This window comes from Melopsittacus undulatus, chromosome 5 (assembly GCF_012275295.1).
Source record: "Melopsittacus undulatus isolate bMelUnd1 chromosome 5, bMelUnd1.mat.Z, whole genome shotgun sequence".
NCBI lineage: Eukaryota > Metazoa > Chordata > Aves > Psittaciformes > Psittaculidae > Melopsittacus > Melopsittacus undulatus.
In genome coordinates, this window is record NC_047531.1 from 47,547,187 (window position 1) to 47,568,402 (window position 21,216).

A 21,216-nucleotide genomic window follows, 5' to 3' on the forward strand; every position below is an offset into this window, starting at 1 on the left:
TTTATGGACCTCCCTGATGTCAATGGGGGTGAGGCAAGTGGTGAACCCCTGCTGAGAAACAGCAAGTGAATGAAAATCTTGGAAAGCTTGAGTGGCTCCATTCTGCTGGATTTGCCATGCAGAAAGTACCCCAGAGGCAGGCACAGGTCCTCAGGAAGGATTAATCAGCTCCCTAGGACTAGAGTTGGTATGTGCGCTGAGTTACTAAACAGTGGTGGTGCCTGGTGGGCAGCAGCTTCAGGCATGTCCCTCTTTCATCCAGCTTTCTGAGTGTATGAAGAAGGAAATGATCCCAAGTCTTTCCCCAGGCTTGACTTAGGGAACAGCACTTACTGGGGCTGCGGGGTAATGGTTCAGACCATTGCTCCATTCTCCCCAGAAGAAGCAGCAGTATTTGTCCTTGAACATTTCCCCAAACACCCCACTGCAGGGACGTGGTGCTGTGGTGGGGAGGAAGCAAATGCAAATGATCATGGCCAGCTCTGGAGTGGCAGGGAGTTCACACAGCAGCTGAGAAACTGCCTTCAATGGGCTTTACTTCTGCCAGCCAAAGGCTTAGGGAAAAAAGCTCTTGTCTGTACATATCCTGGCAAAGGGAGAGTTTCTCAACTTAGAAGATGGACACAAGAATACAGAATTGATGTAGAAAAGCCTATTCTCAAACTCTGCACAATGTAGGAAGGCAGAGCACTCTCTCATGCAGCCGATGAGGAGTGAATCTCTAAAGGGAAGGTGGACACTGAATCCCTGTTTTGAGCCACAGGACAATGAGGATGTTCCCATGGATACTGAGAACAAGGCAGAGGAGTGCAGGGCCTGGAACTAGCTGGGAATAAACATCAGCTGGAGAGCCCTGGAGTCTGTGAGAGGTCTATAACAGAGACACAGAAACCTGTGGCAATATGTGAGAAAAGGAGTTAGGAAGGATAGCAGGTAGCAAAAGGGAAATGAATAGTCAGGGTAGGAGTGGAAGCATGAAAACCGAATAACTGGGTGTACCAGTGATCTGGGGAGAAAAGTGTTCAATTGCTTCCCAGAAGAATTCTTGCTTTTTTTGGTAGGCAATTACTTTTGCAAGTTCCTGCTCATTCTCAGAGTGTAAAACTTAAGCTAACATAGCAAGCCTTGGATTTGGAATAGCTAGGAGCGTAACTGTTTTCTTTGCTATTTCAACCCAACCCAATAACATCTCCCATGTCAGGAACCTTAAATCCTTGGCAGACAGGTTAGGCAGAAGTCCCACATTTGAAACACCGTTGCCAAAACGTTTTTTTGTGAGCCAAACTCAGTAGCACCTACTGTGCTGAGGTCCTTAGCACCCAAATCCAGCAGGCATAGGATGGCTACGGCAGGAGCACGTACTTTTCCTCTTCACTAGATCTGTCAAGCCAGTGTTTAGATGACCATGAGTGGTCTTGAGTACAACTGTACCTAGATCCCTGCTAAAGCCAGCTCATGGAAATGGGTTTGGTCACATAAAGAAAGCAGGAGAACATCTAATGGACAAGAAGATGGGACAGGTAAGTGGAACTAAATGTAAAGCACAGATTTAAAACATGCGGCTAATAAACTGTGCTCTGCATGTGGGTGTGCTGTCCTTCCTGGGCTATGTGGCAGACTCCTACCTGAAGCTGTGAATCTTTAGTGTGATAGCCAGATGAATGAAGCTTCCAGGAGAAAGCTGGAGCCCATCTTTGGCTACAGCCCTTTTAGGGAAGCTTTTTCTCAGACCCCAAGTGCTCAGTTCTCACTTAGAATTTGGTCTTGGCAAAATAAAGGCCACTGAAATGAATGTAACACATTCCCAGAGTGGTGTAGAGATTAAAGAATCCTTTGTTTAAAAGAATAATAATCTGTGAGACTGGAAAATTTTCATTTTCAGATTGGAATAGCTGGTGAAATTTACTTTTCCTCTGGAATGGAAAGGTGCTTTCTTTTCAGCTTGTGTTGCCACTGCCATACAGAATATGAGCCTTTCAGCACTCCAAATGGTGCACAACCAGACAGTCTCCCCCTAGGGTGAAACAGCCCCCCCCAGGTCCCTTTGCTTTTCTCCTTTTGCATTTTCTTTCTTGTCCCAGGTGATAGCCAAGGCACATGGTAACCCCTCAGCCTATCTTTCCCCCTGGCAATAGAGATAGGCCAGTGAGTCAGTAACCCCCGGGCAATGGTGAGTATCTGGCTAGGAAGCTGCTATTGCTGCCAGTCCTGAGCCTGGACTCAGGTTCTATGGTGCAAGATGCTTACCTGCATTTAACTAACTCTTTTCCAAGTTGTTCTAATGCATTTTAGCAGTCTTTTTCTTTCCTAGCAGTAAAACTATACTTCAGAGATAAACCTAAGTATAAAGGCTGGATGCCAAATACCTCATAGAAAGAGGTCTGACTGCAGAACGTAATTTCTTAGGTTCCACCCATCCACCCTTAAATCTGTGACAGTATTAGCTGTCATGGAAATAGTTTTGTCAGAAATGACAAAAAAACTATATAAGAAATTCCTGATGTAAAATATGGAAATTAAACATCTCAGGAACTGCAGTAGCTATTCTGGTGCCCATATGTCTAACTTCTCTAATTATGAGAAGAGTTTCAGCTCTAAAAAGATCATCAATAACATTTCTCTGCAGAAAGCAGGTCCCCAGCATGCTTTGGGATAGACAAGATGATGACAGCAAATCCTCCTGGGAGTTTTCATGCTTTACAATTCTGTGTATAATCTATAACACTGGCTTTCTTCCTGGTCCTTCAGCTTTTCTTACTGAAGCACAGAGAGATTTATGGACATGAAGAAAGAACACACAATAATGGCTTATATTGCCAAAATACATTCTAATGATCCCTTCCACCATGAATAATCACCTGCAGCCAAAGGGTAGACCTGCTTTATACTTTAGCACCATGAGGGGTTTAGAGAGCTTTTTGCCTGTGCTGTTAGAGAAAGATGGGCTCTCCTGCTCTCTTCCTGAAAGAGTCCAGTCTTACAAGGCACTTCATCCCTTACATAAATAGAAAAAGATCTTCCCTGAGCACTGAAAATACACATTTTCACTTTGGGTTCTGCCTAACCACCATTATTCAAGGAGTTTTTTAGTTCAGTTTTCTCATACTTCCCAGGGATCAGCACATTTTGATTAAGTTCTCTTCTAAAGCCTTTCCTATCTGCTTGGCACAACACAGACAAGAAGAAAAATGAATGATTAAACAATATGATGCAACAAGCTTTGCATTACTGGCAATTGATGAGACCTTCAGGCAAGATTCTGAGACACAACTCCAAGCTGTAGGTGGCTGCAACTACCTGAGAAGTTCAATAATCCTTCCAACTATGCAGTACCTCCAATGCCTGAGAGCTAATAGAAAATGGTATGTACAAATAGGAACACAATCCTTTTGTCCTTTGCTTGGGCGTTATTAATGTTATTACATTACTGACAATATGAAATCTATGATATTTTAATTTATCACAATGTTAAATTCAATGTTATGTTGGATGCCATTGCAAAACGGGATATTTGCTAAGAAAAAAAAATCTCATTTCAGTCATATTTTTCCACACAAAGAAGTAAACCTGCTGAGTTATTCAAAGAATGAACGAATGTGGTTGTTTATACAAATAAGGTAACACAGCTGGTTTTAGAGAAAGAAGGAATCAACATAGAATAAAGAATGACCTCTCTTGACCAGGCTGGAGGAGAGGAGCACAGAGTATTTTGGGATGCTGTAAAAGAGAATGGCTGGGTTAAAACCATAGGGCAGGGGGGAGATCAGTTTTCCAAAAGCAGCAGGAACCAGGAATCATGATTGCAGGAGGACCAGTACCATTATATGCAGACGAGGACACCCTGGAAGATGCCCTGATTTGCTTCTCAGCCACAGGCCAATGATCAATGAGCCATAAAATTGCATGTCACACACTCTCTGAACTGTACCATGGCAGTTTCCTAAGTCTGCCATATATGTTACTTGTAAACTGATCAACCTTGACAAGGAAAAGCATGTGGACCCAGATGATGCTTCAAGTAGTATCAACCACACCTGCCACCAGCCGCTTGCTTTCAGAATGCTTGTGACACGAAGCTTTTACTGAAGGTGATCCAAATACTTTCCAACATCATAGAATAAAGCCATAGAGCAATTTAGGTCACACAGGACTTCTGGAAATCATGTGGCCCATTTGCTCATTTCAGGGCCAACTTTAAAGTGACATTAGGTAGATCAGTGTCTTGTCCCAGCCAAAGTTTGAATATCCCCAGGGATGAAGATCCCCTAGCATTTCTGGGCACTTGTTCCAGTATTTGACCACCCTCATGGTGGAATATTTTTTTATTTTTTAATTAGAATTTCACCTGCTGCAACTTGTGTCTGGCTTTTTTTTAATTTCCTTCCATCTTCAGCAAGAGTCCAGCTCTGTACCCTCCTCAGCTGCCTGATGACTGTAGATGCATCCGCCTCAGCCTCCTCTTACAGACTGAACAAAGCCATTTCTCAGTCTTTCCTTGGGTGTCTTCAGGCCTCATGTCTGTAGATGCATCCGCCTCAGCCTCCTCTTACAGACTGAACAAAGCCATTTCTCAGTCTTTCCTTGGGTGTCTTCAGACCAGTTCAATGAGTCTGGTGGCCTTTCATTCAAGTTATTCCAGTCTGTCAATGTCTTTTTTGTGCTGGGCAGCTCAGAGCTGCACTCAGTTCTCCAGGTGTGAGTAGTGTCCCACTAGCTACATGCTTCCTAACAACTCCCTGGGAGCAACAGGGCTTCTTCCCCTCTAGGTCCTTTTGTGAAGAGCTGTTTTCTCTCCAGCTGCTACCCAGCAATACTGGGGTTATTCCCCCTTCATCACAAGACTCTGCAGTTGTCCTTATTGAACTCCATGAGTTTCCTGTTGGACCACTTCCCCAGTTGTTGAGGCAGTTCTGCCCTCTGGCATATCTATTGCTCTCCACCTGCCAGCTTGTTGCCACCCACGATCTTGTCGAGGCTGTGCTCTGTCTCATTAACGTCATTAACGAAGATCTACCTTGACCAGTACAGTGCAGGTGCAGCAGAACTTGGCCCTTCATTTCTCTGTTAGCCATTCCCTGGAAGAAGCCTTAGTAAAAACCCACGTATAAAGGAGACAAATTAAAGCAGGTTTGAGGAAAAGAAAACAAAGCTGATCAAGACTGAAACAATCTACATCAGTCCTTAATCATTCTTCCATTCAGCCCAGGATTAACTAATTAATAAGTGCTCTAGGCCCTGGAAGCACATTTCTTATTGGAAAGAATTACTGTAAATGTGAAAGGGGCCAAGGAGTAGCTTAGTCTCTGAGATGCTCCCCACCCAGGTCTGCTCAGAGTGACTTTTGCTTTCTGGCAGCTGCCTGCAAGCCAAATGTTTTCCCAGTAACTGTCAGCATCCTGCCTGCATGGCGGCTGGGCGCCAGCTGCTGGGGAGGTGAAGGGGGACATTATTCATCTGGGAGACCTGTCAACCCCGAAGGGAGAAGAGGTCTCCAAGCAGATGTTTAGCAGCAGGAGCTGAGGTGGAAGCAACTGAGAATAATTTCCTAAATAAGCACACTCCAACTTCTCTTTTTTTAGCTCCTGCTTAAAAAATAAAAGAAAAAAAGGTCTAGGAAAGGCAGGTGAGGAGGGGAAAGAATATTATTGAGGGGTGATGGTAAATCATCCCCCATGTGGAAATAACTTCTTGGTTTATAACTCAAGGTGATATATTGCTTTGTGTGTGACTGCAACTTGCCCAGGTATACCCTCTTTGACACCTTGTCCTAGCCCATTGTCTCTGGAAGGTATTTCAGTAAGAGAAGTGGTCATTTGGCATGTTGGTGTTTTGCTTAAAGAGCACTTTTGAAAGCTTACTCTCTGTTACACATATTTCTCCCTTACATGTACAGATTGTCATGCCATCAATACAAAAATATTGCCCAAATATTACTCAGTGTTAAATATATAGCACGTATTGTACTGTACCATGTGGCACATAATGTGAAATTTAGGAGAACCAGGCGCTCACCATATTTTTCCATCTGGCTTCTAGAAACCTAAACTCTCCCAGTCAGTTTCTCCTTTTTTTTTTTTCTCCCATCTACATCTTTGCAGAAATTTTCAGAATTTTAGGTTGGAAGCAACAAAAAAATAGAAAAAAATATTCTAAAAAATTACACCAATTAGATCAAAAGTTAAATTAAAAGATAGGGGCTATACAGAGCCTAAGGTTCCTCTTTGACACAAGCTTCCTGGAAGATGAGAAGCTGGAAAGTGGCCTACTTCTTACCAATATGTCCTACACCACTGTTCAGGCACAGTAGCTATCCCATGGCCTCCCTGGCTATTCTTCCTGTATAGGAACTGCAAGAAACCCTGAATGAATAGCCCTCAAGAGACAGGAAAACATCCATCTCCTAGCAATGTGCAGCTGCTATGTGGTGAGAAAACCCACACACCTCTTTCAGGGAGCAACTTGTCGATGGCCCTGTGGGGTGGGTAAACCTACTGGGGAAGGAAAATGTGCAGTGGGCAAAGGACAGTGTCGTCACTGGACTTCGAAGAGTCTTGCATCCTTGAGCAGGCAGACCTTTTTTAGCCAGAGTACACATCTCCTGGGGGCTGCAAGCTCTGAATAGCAGGAAAACACCTGCTACTGGGCTGGCCAGTTTCTTCCCTGTTCCTCCCATGTAGAAAGATTTGCTTCCTCATGTTGTGATTGTACTGCAGCTTGCAGTGCAAAAATATGCTCTGGGAAAAAAGCACTCTCAGGTCCTAGTCTATTCGGGATGGTGATTGAACAGGCTGCTGTCCTGTTATCAAAGTACGGAGCATAGTGGAAGCACTGAATCAACTGGAACCAACCGGAAAGTCAATGTTAAAGGAATGAATGGGCTTGTATAGAGGAATTAGAGCATTCACTGACTTCACCACAGCTGTGAGTGACAAAGGCATATCTTCCAGGGGGAGCTGGGTGACACATGCACCTTCTTATATAGACAGGCCAAATTCAGGCAAAGCCTATAGAACTAAACACCACTTTATAAACTGGAAGAGATCCTTCCCCACAGCCAGGCTTTGTCCTCAATGCTCAGCTCCTGCCAGAGCCATTGCTCCATGCAGGGTCCTCCCCATTTCAGACCCTGGGCATCTCATGGTCTATCAGGTAGTTTCTGTACTGTGGCCTGCATAAGCACACTCTAAGTGGTATAACCACCACTGTGGTAGGTCCCATGCAGACACACAAAAATGTGCTTTCTCCCCTAGATGATCAGCCCCAATGGCAAAAGAACCAGCTCCACAGGGAGACAGGAGACGAGAGCAGTCTGGTGCATGATTAATTCATATCCTTAAAAGTCTGAAATGCTCCCAAAGACATTAGTATTCCCCATGTAAAAAAGCTGTCCAGATTTTCAACATATCCCTGTCTTATTCCCACATCTACTGGAATTAATAGCTGAAGGCTTGTAAAGCCCAAAAGGCAAACACAGTACTGCATTTAATCTAACACAGAGGCTGAGATCATAGTTTGGGAGTCTAAGTGTTGTTGTCAGAAGCAGAGACAGCCCAAATTCTCATTTATACTAAGACACTTTTATAATATCCTGAAAGCATAAATGCATCTCCGAGTGGGTGCTGTGCCAGCACTGACAGCCTCTTTGCACCGTGGAAACACTGGTAGGAAGGGCCCTACAGAGAAATGAAGACAAGTGGAAATGAAAATCCTGTTCCTTATGTCTAATCCCAGTAGAGGTGACACAGCCCAAGAGCTTTCTATGGTAAATTAGACTCCAGACAGTTCACTCTGTGTGTGTAGACCTGTGCAAAAGGAAGTTGTGCATGCACTAGAAGAGGATGAAGAATCTACCCATGTGTTTTGAAAGCAGCATAAACCCATGCTTGTTTTTTTCACACTGCTTAGTAGTCCAACCATCGCACCTAGAAATTACTCCATTTCTCTCTTGTGAAGGGGTCACTGTGTCTAAGCTGGTGAGGAATCCTCTGGGATGAATAAGTACCACTTCCTGCTTCCCATATTCAACTTTTCATTGGGAAACTCTGGTGCCAATTTTACCCAAAGAAGTGTTGGGGTAACAAGAACCAGCATTTTGGAGGTTCTGCCCCTGCCAGCCCTGGTTGAGCTCAATGCTGACCCTGGACCCCAGCTCATACCCCTGCACTGTCTTCAGTCAGGGCATGTGTTACAGGCCACTGAAATAGAAAGGTGCTTGCTGGGGACTGTGTGAAATATTTCATGGCCAGTTCTTTTTCTTCTGTCTCTGAAGAAAATGTACTGAATGAGCTGAGCCATCATACCGTAGTTGGACTGGAGCTGAAAAAACACATGCAGTTTTAGATTTGTTAGATGATGGTCTTTCTCTCCAGTATCACATTTCACTGAGACTACCAAATCCTTCACCCCATCCTGCAGATGTGCAGAACTTAGTAGTTAAAAAGGAGGAGATGGAGATCCAGAATCTCATTACTGTAAAATTAAATTTGGGAGCTGCATGTGTTTTAAATCCAGGTAATGCCTGGCTTCAGTTGCTGTTTGTTAGCTTGCTTGAAGCTACTTGTTCCAACATACACAGTCTAATAGTCATGGAGATCTGTATACTTCCAGTTCCTTGTTCTCTTTAATTCTCTCTAATTGACAATAATGCTTCTAAAGCTCATTTTAATATATTATTTTTTCTCTAAATTTGCCTGAGGCAAGCCTAGGGCTTCAAGGACCATCATACTTTCTTATTAGGGGATTTATCTTCCAGGTAAGAGAACCACCTTGGTGGTTCTCCCACATCACCACCTTCCTGGTGATGTTCAAGTCAGTTGGCACAGGGACTAAAAGAATGCCTTAGCTCCAAGGTGTCAGAAAGGATCAAGGGATTAGCAAAGAAAAAGCTTTGAATTAAATGTGGAAGGGGATGTCTCCAGTTTGAAGAAAGAACTAGAAGACCTGCTGCAAAATGGCAGAATTTAATAGACTAATAGATTGTTAGGTAGTTTATCAGTTAGCATAATTTCAAACTGGAGAGAATAGCCCCGTGGTTGCTTTATTATTATTTTTGTTGTTGATCTTGTTATAAACATTTATTATTTTATTGACTTAAAATTTACAGGTCTGCAGTACATTCACTGTCTTTTGACTACACCAAGAGTCACTCTCTGTTGCATTTGCTTTCAAGAAGAGTATGAAGAAGGCATGGTTCCTGCAGGGGGAGAACCCCAAATGTGCCTGTAAGCAAGATGTCATATTTCCTTCCTGTAACTTGTCAGTGGGATTTCCAAGGGCTTTGAGTATTCAGAAACCATAATGAGTGTTATATCTCACTGTCTAGAAACATTCTGACTTGTGACTGAGTGTTTTGCTTAATAATTACCAGAGGCCTAATAAGTGATGGAAAAAGATGTCATCAGCAGCAGGGCTGGCGCACACATGTCAGTTGAAGGTGTCCTGTGTGATGTCACCCTGCAGCTGGGCATCCTGAGTGGTGTCTGTGGTCAGGCAGAACAAAGCTGTGGGGATGGGAAACTTGGAGTGAGAAGCAAGCTGCACCCATGAGGGTGGGTGAAGGGCCTCCACACAGCTCAGTAATTCCCCTTTGAAAGTGAAGAAGAGCTTTTATTTCTATAGGTTCTAGGAATGACTGTGGAAGTTGCTTGGCTTGAGCTCTTAACCCCTCTGAGCTGGGCAGGACAGGGGCACAGTGGCACAGGCTGTAAACAAATGGCCAGTGCTTGTAAGGCCTTCTACTAAACCATGGACAACACATACCATATAAATTGGGTATCGAGACAAGCATATATTTGCCAAATCCATTTCCCACCACACAAATGCATGTCCTTAAGCATGCATACACAGACCCCAAAAACCTGAACTAGTGCCATCCATAAAGACATGCATTTTCAAATATAAATACCCACGCAAAAAGGCTAGCTGTGATACCTGTGTATTTGCTGTGAGCAGAAACATGAACACCATGTCCCAGACACTCTTGTGAAATAAATTTTGTCTTCAGTTTCAGTTTAATAGCTCAAGATCTTTCTGCCAGATGTATGAATGGCTTTGGGAGGAAAGATGTATGAATGGCTTTGGGAGGCAAGGGAGGGAAAATGAAGATGTGATCAACCTAGGAAATGGTTTTCGGAAACCTTCCAGCATCGTGAGCAAGCGAACACAAGAGCACATTAGCATGGCGCACTGTCTGATGGATGCGCCAGAGGCTGCTTCATGGGACATACGCTTTGTTTCACTGAGAAGCAGACATTTGTGGGACGAGAAAAAGCAAATGGATGTAACAGACTCAACCTTAAAAAATTTTAGCAGAGGCTTGTGAAATTGCACTTAAGAGTGAATGGAGATTAAGAGCCATCAAGACCTGAAATAAATTGATGGACCACAGTCATAGCTAATTGACAGTGACAAGTGTTGCTTTGCACTGTTTGGACTGGAAATGACATCTTGAAAAATTAAACTGAGGCCAGCACACTCAGAAACACTGTTTTTCAGCTGTTCTAATAATCTCTAAAGTATCCCTGCATGCTATATTATGTATCTGTAGCTTTACTTCTGAACTAGAAGCTAACAAAAAAAAGCGTTGATTAAATGTGTGAACAATATTAAATTTGGAGACTTTTTATACACCAAAAAGCACAAAAGATTTGTACAAAACGAGTAGGGAGTCTAGAAAATGGATTGGGAATAGCAATGAGATTTCAACATGAGCAGAGAAAAACTGTTATCAAAGATGAAATGTAGAGTTAGAAGTTGTAATGACAGAAACTCATTAAGATGTAGGCCTGGGAATAAAAGGGTGAGAGGTAATATCAGGGCTATGTAAACAGAGGCATTTTACCATCATACACAGATGTGATGGCTCATACTGCTCTTTATATAGTACCAGTAATAATGCATCTAACATTAACTCCAAATTGCAGGCACTCTGGTGTCAGAATGAAGGCAAACAATGCTTTTGGAAAGTGAATAGAGTGCATGATTGGGGAAGCATTGCTCAGGAAAAGAGTCTGTTTGCAATGACTGCAATTATGAAGTAATGCTAGTAGGGACAGAAATCCCCATCAGATATGTGGTATAACCTCTGAGATATATCACAGTGCAAGTCTAGGGCTTTGGGAGTCTCTGACAAAAAAAACTGGTAATTCAGGAGCAAATCAGGCTGCAAAGATCAGGATACTGGAAAGGCTTTGTGGATAGTGCAAGGGTAATCCACTGGGATCAGGACTAACATTACTGACACAGGTATGCTAATGAATGCAAGCCACTGTTTACAACGAGGGTTAGTTGACACAGAAGGAGAGAAAAATCAAGGGAAAGGAAGATTCATTATCCCTTTTACTGGGAGGCCTGAGGCTAAAAAGAACCCAAACAGGAGGCATTTGTCGTTGCCTGAAGGGTCTAGACTGGAAACGATGACTATATGGCATAATGTGCATCTGAGGCCTGATACAAAACCATCAGTCAGGTCAGTCTTCCCATTTCTTCCAGGAAACCTTGAAGTCCTCAGGACTGTGCTGCCGTAGTTCAGGTACCAATCAGACCCTGAAGTCATCCTGCTTGCCCCAACATTGCTCCAGCAAGCCTGATTTTCAAGACAAACTGGTGCTCCTCACCTTACCACCTTGGTGCCATTCCTCATGACCTGCATGTCCACCATGCAGCCGCCTGTGACATAAGCAGCCAGGTTCAGCTCGGAGAACTCAGCCTAGAGCAGAGCAAAAGGACAGAGTGTTACTCGAGGGCACAAACACACAGACACAGACAGAATTGTCTTTGGCTGGAATGTGCCTTTCCTTATTTTTCTTTCCTTTTTTTTTTCTGTGAGGCAATGGGAGATCCAATTACTGCTGATTTGCCCTGGAGAGACTGCAGAAGTATTTATGGCTCCCACTCTTGGGGTGTACAAGTATAAAGGATTAAGCTTATTGCAGTAATAAGTACTGCAGTAATTAAGAATGAGCAAGCTGAAAAACACATACAGGAAAGAATAATAATAATAATAAAAAAGAAGTAAGGTCATTTGAATTCAAATTCCAAGTTTCCACTTGGAAACATCAATTTTCGAATTATGTCTGAGTTGGCTGTTGTGCCACTGGCCAGCTATAAACCTAATACAAAAGATTTAAACCTAAATAGCTAAATAGCTGAAAAGCCTCATTAAGCTGCAGGAAGGTGATAAGCAGAGAAACTCACCTGATCTGGTTTATTTATTAAGATTTTAACTATCAGAGGGTTAGCAAAGCTGGGAAGGCTATTAACAGTACTGCTCAATTATTCAAACATTTTATGTTTTCAGAGAGGTGTGACCTACAAGGCTGGAAATGTTGGCCAGGAATATTTAAGCTATGGGGAGCAAAAGGCAATGTACGTGAGGGCGATTATGACTGCAGTAGGTGTCAGTGAAGGTTAAGACACAAATCAGAGTGATTAACTTGGGCCAGAGGTGTGATAATCCTCCTGCATGGTCACTGGCTCTGCTGCCCCTCAGAAGGAGTGCAAACAAGACCCAATGGTCTCAGTTCACTCTCTGTAGGAGGAGAATGGCAGGATTAGCTGATCAGTGCTCATCTTGGTCTCCAAATCCTGATTCTGTTCTTTATGAGCAAATGAGTAGACCTTAAACTAGAATAGTTTCTTATTGTGCCATGCAAGTCATCCCTTTCCAGCTTGATGCAAACGTACCTGTGTAGATTCAGATTCCTATATTAAATTAATGCCTCTGTATACAAATACAACTCATCAGGTTTTCTTTTTTTTTCTGAGACATAAAATTTAGTTGTCTCCCTTTAAACAGCTTTTTTCCCCCTTTCCTGTTGTGTGTTTCTTTCAGACTTAGTATGATAGAGACTAGGCAGCAGTAAACTCCTAACCATTGCCTATGTAATATCAGAGCACACAGATGGTGTTGCTAATGCTTGTAATTTTATTGAGATCCTTGTACTATTTAATGTTCTTTTGATGCTTCTACTAGCTGGAACCAAATGATAGTGCCAGGAACAACTTTTATACAGACACTCCCCCCAGACTGAAAAAGTATGTTTTGTCCTCATGAATGGATGGAAAAAACTTGCCAATGGAGAGCCAGTGCACCTGTAAATGCTCAGAGACCAGACGACAAATGAGAAAATCACTTCCAAGTTTCCTTTTTTTTTTTAAATCCACCTAATTTTAAAGCAATGACCGTGGACTGGTGACCCGATGATGTAATGAGATTTCATGTCTGCAGCCCTGTATAAACTTTTCAAAGCAACACCCTTACACGATCTTACATCACTGTAACTCCCAATTACAATGAAAGGAGGGGGGAAATTCCTGTTGCCAGGAAATAAATCCTGCTTCAAGCACACACACACACATATGAACAGAGGGAATGACAGTAGTTCAGGTGACTGGCTGGACTTTCTGATGAGATTGCCCGGTGTTGTCTTGGCCACAGCCATGCTTCCTCAGTGACCGTATTGGATAAGAGATAAGAAAATACGTACCTCTACAGGGCACCTGCATTTTATATATTTAAAAAATCTCAACAGAGGTAGGGAGGGGGGAGTCCTCCTTGACGAATTTCAGCCAAGAGCAGATGTTCTGTGTACTATCAGTGAGCTCCCTAGTGGGTCAAGGCAAGCTTGCCAGCTTACACATTGGCTCAAGAGGCTCTATGGGCTGGGGAGATGAAAGGATGGTTTTCCCACATCTGTATCTGCATATGCCTCAGGTGCCTCAGAGATGTCCCACTCTGAAGGCAGAGGTTTACTGAGCTGCATCTTCAGCTTCTGCAGCTGAGGGATGCAATCATTTGATGGGAACATCAGAGCAAGAAGAGAAGTTTAAGGTCTATGTTTTCATGTTTTTATGTTTTCATTCTGTAACTTTTTTCCACAATGATTTTGTACTAAAAAGCTTAACACTTTGCTTTGCTGGGGGTAGAAATGGTCAGTCTTCATTTGATGGCTGGTACTTACAATCTAAGTAAGCTGGCCTGACAGGCGTTGCCCTGAGTCAGACCAAACAAAAATGTGTTCAGACACCTAATGTCCAACAGGCCTGGGAATCCCCCGAGATGGTAAGTACTTCATACCAAACTGCCAGGACAAATTTCAGGCCTGCTCATGTCAAGAGCCAAAAGAAAAGGAGAAATCCCCTTTGGCAACCATTGTCCAGGGGACCCTGACAAGGAGGGAGGAGAGAAGAGAGGGTCTGGGGAACTCAACTACCTTGCCCTCAAAGCATCCAGATATACCATCACAGCTGAGGGACAATCTTAATCTTTTCATAATATTTGCTCATGCTTTAACGTACTAATTTAAGGGCTGCTGCTTTCATGTAGCTGCTTTGTCCCACCCGATAAGCCGCTGCTAGCTGGCGTTTAGAAGAAGACTGAAAACTTCAGTCAGCAGAAATTGTTTCCTGTTGATTTTCCAGTGCTCCCTGTATTTTTAACTTTGTGGGTTTTGTAGCCTGATGACTTCCCTTGGCTGGGGTTTCAAGTCTGAGATCATCTCCAGCCTGAGCTTACCTTGCAGACAAAGAGGTCTTTGAAAGCTGTCTGTGCAGATAGAGTGACAGGTAACTATGAATAAGACAGGAGACCCCAGATCCCCATGGTCTTGCAGAGTCATTTGTATTAGGACTCATCAAATAGAAGGCGGCATTATATTAGCCTGATGGTGTTTTATACTTGCTTTGCAACGGTGCCAGTGTCTGCAAAAACATTCAGGACAAGACTGAACCATGTGTGACAAACGTGACACAATCTATCTTGAATAATAGCATAATACAGACTGTGGGAGTAGAATTATTTCATACTTCTGTGAGGCCCAGACCTGGAGGATGCCCACAGATATTCTTAGGACAGTTCTGTTAATGCCTATTTCAGGTATCCAGACTCAGAAATCTCTCCAGATCATTTGAACTAAAGCTTAAGCTATTCTCATTTTCTCCCATCAGTGTTCTCTAGGTGCTGGAGACCTTTTTGGTGAGCTATTTTAGAGTTTCTCTTTCTTTTTGCTGATGATAAAATAAGGAGGATTTTGTCTTTCTAAACCATGCAAAATTAGAAACACCTGGCTTGGTAGCTATACCTATTAATGACTTGTGGGAAGCATGTGTTCAAGGTGGATTTTTACCACTTTTCATAGAATAACAGAAAGTTGTGCTGGAAAGACCTCAAGACATAAAATGTCTTTCTCTCATTCCTAAGTCAGGATCAGGTCTACCTCTGCCATTTTGTTCAGATACTACATAGTCTTCCTGTATCTTCCATAGGTGAGGAACCTCCTTAGGCAATCTGTGCCTTAACAACCTTGGAAAGTTTTCCCAATGTCCAGCCTAAATCTCTCCCCTTACATTTTAAGACTGTATATTTTTTTTTTGTCTATTACTTTCTCTTGCAGAACCTTCCCTCTTCCTTTCTTTTTTTCCCCAGACAAAACCAGCCTCATTCCTGGAACGTTTTCATGTAGGGGATGTTTTTCAGCACATTGATTAATGTTATTGCTGTCACTGGGATCCCTTTTGACACGCCTGCAACTTCCTTGAGTTGCAATGGCCCAAACTCCCCCTGATCCTTCAGCAGAGCCCTAGACATTGTTGAGCAAGAAGGCCACTCACCTTACATAAACTACTGCTGCCCATTTGTTCCAGTCTGGATTTGTCATATGTGCAGTGAAGTGACTGTTTTTTAACTCAAATTCTGTCTGAGAACCACAGCAATCCTTGCATTGCTTTGTCTCAGCTACTGACCTACCTTCCGTTTCCTGTCTTGTGAATCTGCCATTGGTGATTGATGCATAAAAGGGGGATATTTGTCAGTGTCTATGAAAATTTAATGGGAGGTAGTAAAGAAGATGGCACCATACTCTTTCCAGTGGTGCCAAGGGAAAAGACAAGGGGAAATGGGCACAAAATGAGAAACACTACATTCCATGTAAAAACAAGAAAATCCCCTTTTGTATTGCAATGATTGTCAAACACTGGAACAGGTTGCCTAGAGAGGCTATGGAGTCTGCATCCCTGGAGATCATGAAACTTTTACTGGCCATGGTCTTGGGAAGCCTGCATTATGTGTCCTTGCTCAGAGCACAGTATTGGACTATGAAATATCCAGATGTGCCTCCCAGCCTCAACAGTCCTGTGATAAGTTTGGTATCTGGCAGACGTCCTTAATAAACCTCTCCCTGCATGTCAAAGGGGAAGCCCAGGAAGCATTCCACTTTGCTGCTTGAGCAGATGCTGAGGGTCAGTTCATCTTCATTGTAGCAGAGGAATGAAGAAATAAGGATACAAGTCAGGTTTTCAGATTTATGTTTTGGGGTCATGGTGGCTGATTTATATTTTTTTTAAAGCAAGCAGGCTTGTCCATGCAGTGACAACCACATTGGGTTTCTTTGAGGTACTGAACTTTCTAAACCCTCCTCTGTACATAACCAGCTACAAGCTGCTCTGGCTGGTTATGGCTTAGAAGGGAGACACAAGGTTGTAGACTTCAGTGTGAATATTTACATTTATATATACATTTGCATATATATTGCACATACACAAAAATAAGAGCGGGTTTTAGCACTACCAGGGAACCTTTGTGCTTTCCTCAGTGCAACATCCTGTATGGTATAACACATACACTGGCATTTTGGGCAATGCAGAGTACCTGCATCTGAATCCCATCTGGTAGTTACCTAGACCAGCCCTTCTCACCTGCATGGATATGGAAGAAGGTGGGTTGACCTGTGGCATTGGAGCCACAAAGCTTGCAGGGCACTGTGTCTTTTGCATGTCTGGAGCTCCCCAGTCTCTATGTATCTGTGGCTCTTCCCTACCCACTGACTGTGCTCTGACCAAGGCTCTCTACTCTTCCAGTCTTGCTCCTGAAACTCCTCACCAACTATCTGTTTTGATTCCCTTGCCCTTTGATACAAAATGCAGCCAGGATAACAGGCTGGTCATGTCATGGCTTAAGCACTTGGAATGAGGAATTATACTGTCTACTCAAATCACTTACATTCCTTGGTGGATTTTATGCTTTATATTTTGGTGGATCTTCCAATATGTACAAGGAAAGAAAGACTTTGGCAGACACCAGACTACATTCCTGTAGCAGAGTGTTTCACTACAACCATCACAAGCATTTTAGGGGGGAAGTAAGCAATCCCTAAATCCTACACAGGCAGAAGGTTGAACAGATCAAATGGATATGAACATGGGGGAGAGCTGGGGCTGTGAGAGCTTGGTGTGCACATGCATGCAGAATTAGAGATTACACACCCTCATTCCCTATGTCTCTTTCCTGAGACATCATCCCTTTGGGAGGCACTTTCCTCCCCACCCACCCACCCACCCACAGTGTTGGGATTGCTCTCTGGGGAGAAAGCATGGAGAAGGTCCAACTGGGAAGGGGATGCTGCTGCGTGGCTCTAACGGGAGTTTCCACAACTGCTCTTCATAAGTCCTGAAGACAGGATGCATACTCAGGCTGCAGACAGCACTGATGCTGAAAGTCCACATACCTTCACCTGTGTGAGTGCCTTTTGGTGCACTAGCTCTGATGGCATTTGGAACTGTGTACTGAATTCTCCTTTCAGAAGTGGTGTGACTACCCCAAAATTAGAGCTTTAGCAAAAGCACATTTCTAAATTTTTGATCCAAGGGAAAAATAGCTCAAAACCATGAACTCTGTAAACCTCCAAAAACCAATGGAAGGAAAAAAAATAACAAAATAAGAAGATACTGTGTATGTAAGAGATTATTTTTTGAGTCATCCTTGCTGCTTCTCCAGGTCTCTTTACTCATAATTTTTGAATGCTCGTTGTGTGGCAAAGCTGTCAGAACTGTTGTTGCTGTTCTTGAACTGCTTTTTGGCTTTCACTTGAAAAAAAACAACCCCCAAACCTAAACACATACTGAATAAAAAATATGTGGTTATTTGATGAGAGACTAATTTTATCTCTCATCACACATGGGCCTATCAGACTCTGCCTTTTGAAAGGACCACTTTGTGCCGCACAAGAAAATACCTCTTTAGGACAGGAAGTACAATGGAGCTGGAATTCATGATTTGTATTACAATTATCTTCTGCGAATGCCAAGTACAACTTTTTCCTGACAATGCTGCCAATGGAGTCATAATCTATACCACAAGACTTTTCCAGAAGAATGTACATAGGAGTTCACTGAATAATCATTTCATGAAAATAAACCAGGCAGCGGGAACAAGTGGATGAGCTGTGTGAGAAGAATGTGTATCAGGCGGACAGACGGACCCACCTCGTCACAGCAGGAAATGGTGGGAAGGAGACGGGTGGACAAATAACAGGAATGAAAGTTTAGATGAACCTTTTGGCCTCATCATTCCCCCTTCACTTTTTCCACCCCCCTCCACCATCAGTAAGTCAAGGCCAGGAAAGATATCTCTGCATATATTAAAATGTCTTTGGGAAATATCTGAAGAAAAGGTACCCCAAAGGTGGCAGGCCCTGTCTAAGAACTGTTGTTTGCTTTGCCTGCTAGGTCTGTGCTCTCCTCTCTCCCTCCTAGACTCCCATTGGTCAACACAGTGCATGGAACTGGAAAAGCCCACCAGAGCCATAGGGTCTAACCCCTTGCTACTGCAGGCATCCAATCACAAAACCCTTTCTTAAACCAGCATTTATTAAAAGCAGAGATGTCTCCTTCAGCCTCTGTTTTGGCAGGATAAACAAACCCAACTCTTTCAGTCTCCTCTCATAAATTAGGTCTCCATGGTCATCCCAGTGACCCTGCTCTGCACATGCTGCTTTGTGGGCATCTTTCTCCCAGACAGATGGTGAGTGTCCACTCATCCGGCCATCACCCACAATGTCACAATCTATGTGATGGGCCTGGATTGTCCAGGTCTCAGCCTCAGCTTTCTTGCCCTCTTCTGTTTGTACCTGGATGTGCTAGGGATACACAGCCATGTGGCGTCAACCTTATACATGTGGCACACCTGGTGCCCAAGGAGCCCCTCACCCTGGGTATGTTATGATCCATATGGGAAACTGTAGTCATATGAAACACCTAGAGCATGCAAAGCTTAATTTTCTCTGGGACAAGGCAGATTGGGTGCAGAAAGATGCTGAGTTAATACCAGTTGCCTCTGGTGATGAAAGACATTTGACAGAGCATAAGGCCTATGGTCTAATGCCTCCGCTTCCTGAAGATACTGTGTTTCCTGATGCTCTTCTGGCCAGTGAAGGACTGACAAGAGAAAAGTAAAATTAATTTTGGGAAAGACTAAAAGCATGTGGTCAGCTCCTGTGGCACTTCAAGATTCTTCTTTAAACTCAGCTTTAGAGCCATTTAATCAAACTTACACTTTTCATATGTAAAGGATTTTTTCTAGCATTTGTATTTCTAGAGAAAAGAACTGAATATGTGTATACAGCAGTTCTCAAGCTAGAAATCATAAGACAGGTAAAAGTAACAATATGGATCAAAATCTGAAAGAACCTTATTTTTAGCATAAAACAGTGATAATAATTTTAGACTCAACTGCTTCTTAAAGTTTAGGGGTTTACCCACACTGAGCAAAGCTTAAACTGTCAGGATTTTAATGGTAATAGGTCAAACAGATTATCACTTTTTGATCGGTGTTTCATTCAGTCTGAAAGAGTGTGACCAGCAGGTCAAGTGAGGTGATTCTCCACCTCTACTCTGCTTTCATGAGACCTTGCCTGGAATACAGGGCTCAGCTTTGGGGCTCAAAACACAAGAAAGACGTGGACCTGTTGGAGCAAGCCCAGAAGAGGCCCATGAAAATGATCAGAGGGCTGGAGCATCTCTCCTATGAACACAGGTTGAGAGCGTATTTCAGCCTGAAGAAGAGAAGACTTTGGGATTACATTAGAGCAGCTTCCAGTGCATAAAGGGACCTGGGAAATCCGGAGAGGGTTTTTTTACAAGGCCATGCAGTAACAGGACAAGGGGGAATGCTTTAAACTGACAGAGAGGAGCTTTAGATTAGACATTAGGAAGAAGTTCTTTACTATGAGGGTGGTGAGGCACTGGCACAAGTTGCTCAGAAAAGCTGTGGCTGCCCCACCGCTGGCAGTGTTCAAGGCCAGGTTGGATGGTGCTTAGAGCAACCTGCCCTAGTGGAAGGTGTCCCTGTCCATTGCAGGAGGGTTGGAACTGGATGAACTTTAAGGTACTTTCCAACCTCAACCATTCTGTGATTTTATGGATAGCTATCATTGCTATAGAAGGACTTGTAGTGAAAAATGATCCAAATAATCAAAATGCAATCCAAACTGCCTTCAAAGGATAAGGGGGCCTGATTCACTTGCACTTGGTTCTCACCTCTCCAGCCCTCAGTCAACCCCTCATCTCTCCCCTTGCAGTCAACAGGAAGAAGGCAATGTTGTGCATGCCTGGGTTTCAGTCTAGGGCAGGCAATAATAAGTCCCGCAGGCTCTAAAGCACCTTAATAAATAAATTTTCGGTGTTACACTAAAAATTAGAAGAAATAAAGGTGGAAACAAAGTCAGGTTTCATGTTCATTTTAAGGGGTGACAGGAAACAGCAGAAGATGGAGTGTGCTCACCATTATTCCTTACAACTCTCTCCTCTATTTACAGGCATCAGGCGGTGCTCACAGCATTTCTTGTCCATTGCTTTTCACTATTGGTAATGGCCATAGCTGAACAGCAAGGACCTTGGGGTGGTACTAAGGTCATGCAATTCATTTCTGTGTTACTGAACTACAAAACCTTCTTTGAGAGTCCATAAAATCTATTTTCATACAAACTGAGATTTACAGAAGCAGCTCCCTGAGCAGCAGGATGGCATTTAATAGTCTCTTCCCTGTGGATTACCCAGTATCTGAACTGAATTCACCTCCTGTAGTAACTCAATATCTTGAAACTCTGTCTGTTTCTCCAATTTGGCTGAAATCAGCCAATGCCTTCAACAGTGTTGGGTGTGGGGGATAGATGGAGCGAGATAGCATGATCACATACATCTTGCATTCCTCGGATGACAGCCAAGGGGGAGAGGCAGCTCTGAGAGCTGGTAGGGGTGTAGAACCAGATTAGATAAGTGACTTCCCACTGCTGAGAGAGGGAGAGGCAGTGCTGCTTTCAGCACTCCTGCTCCATTACAAATAAGTGATGTCATGACTTAAAGAAAAAATCACCTACTATCCTGCTCCACTTCCCCCCAGAGACTTCCAAAATGGCTTGCTAAGAAAGAATTAAGATGTAATAG

The 21,216-nt window shown here is 43.2% G+C and overlaps 1 protein-coding gene across 1 annotated transcript in view; it reads right to left on the bottom strand.

Annotated features, from left to right (window-relative positions):
* Positions 1–21,216, bottom strand: part of SYN3 (synapsin III) — a 194,647-nt gene that overhangs the window by 136,508 nt on the left and 36,923 nt on the right. Inside the window, exon 4 of the mRNA XM_005150414.2 lies at positions 11,616–11,707. Coding sequence (XP_005150471.1) covers positions 11,616–11,707 — 92 coding nt within the window. The remainder of the gene's footprint in view (positions 1–11,615; positions 11,708–21,216) is intronic.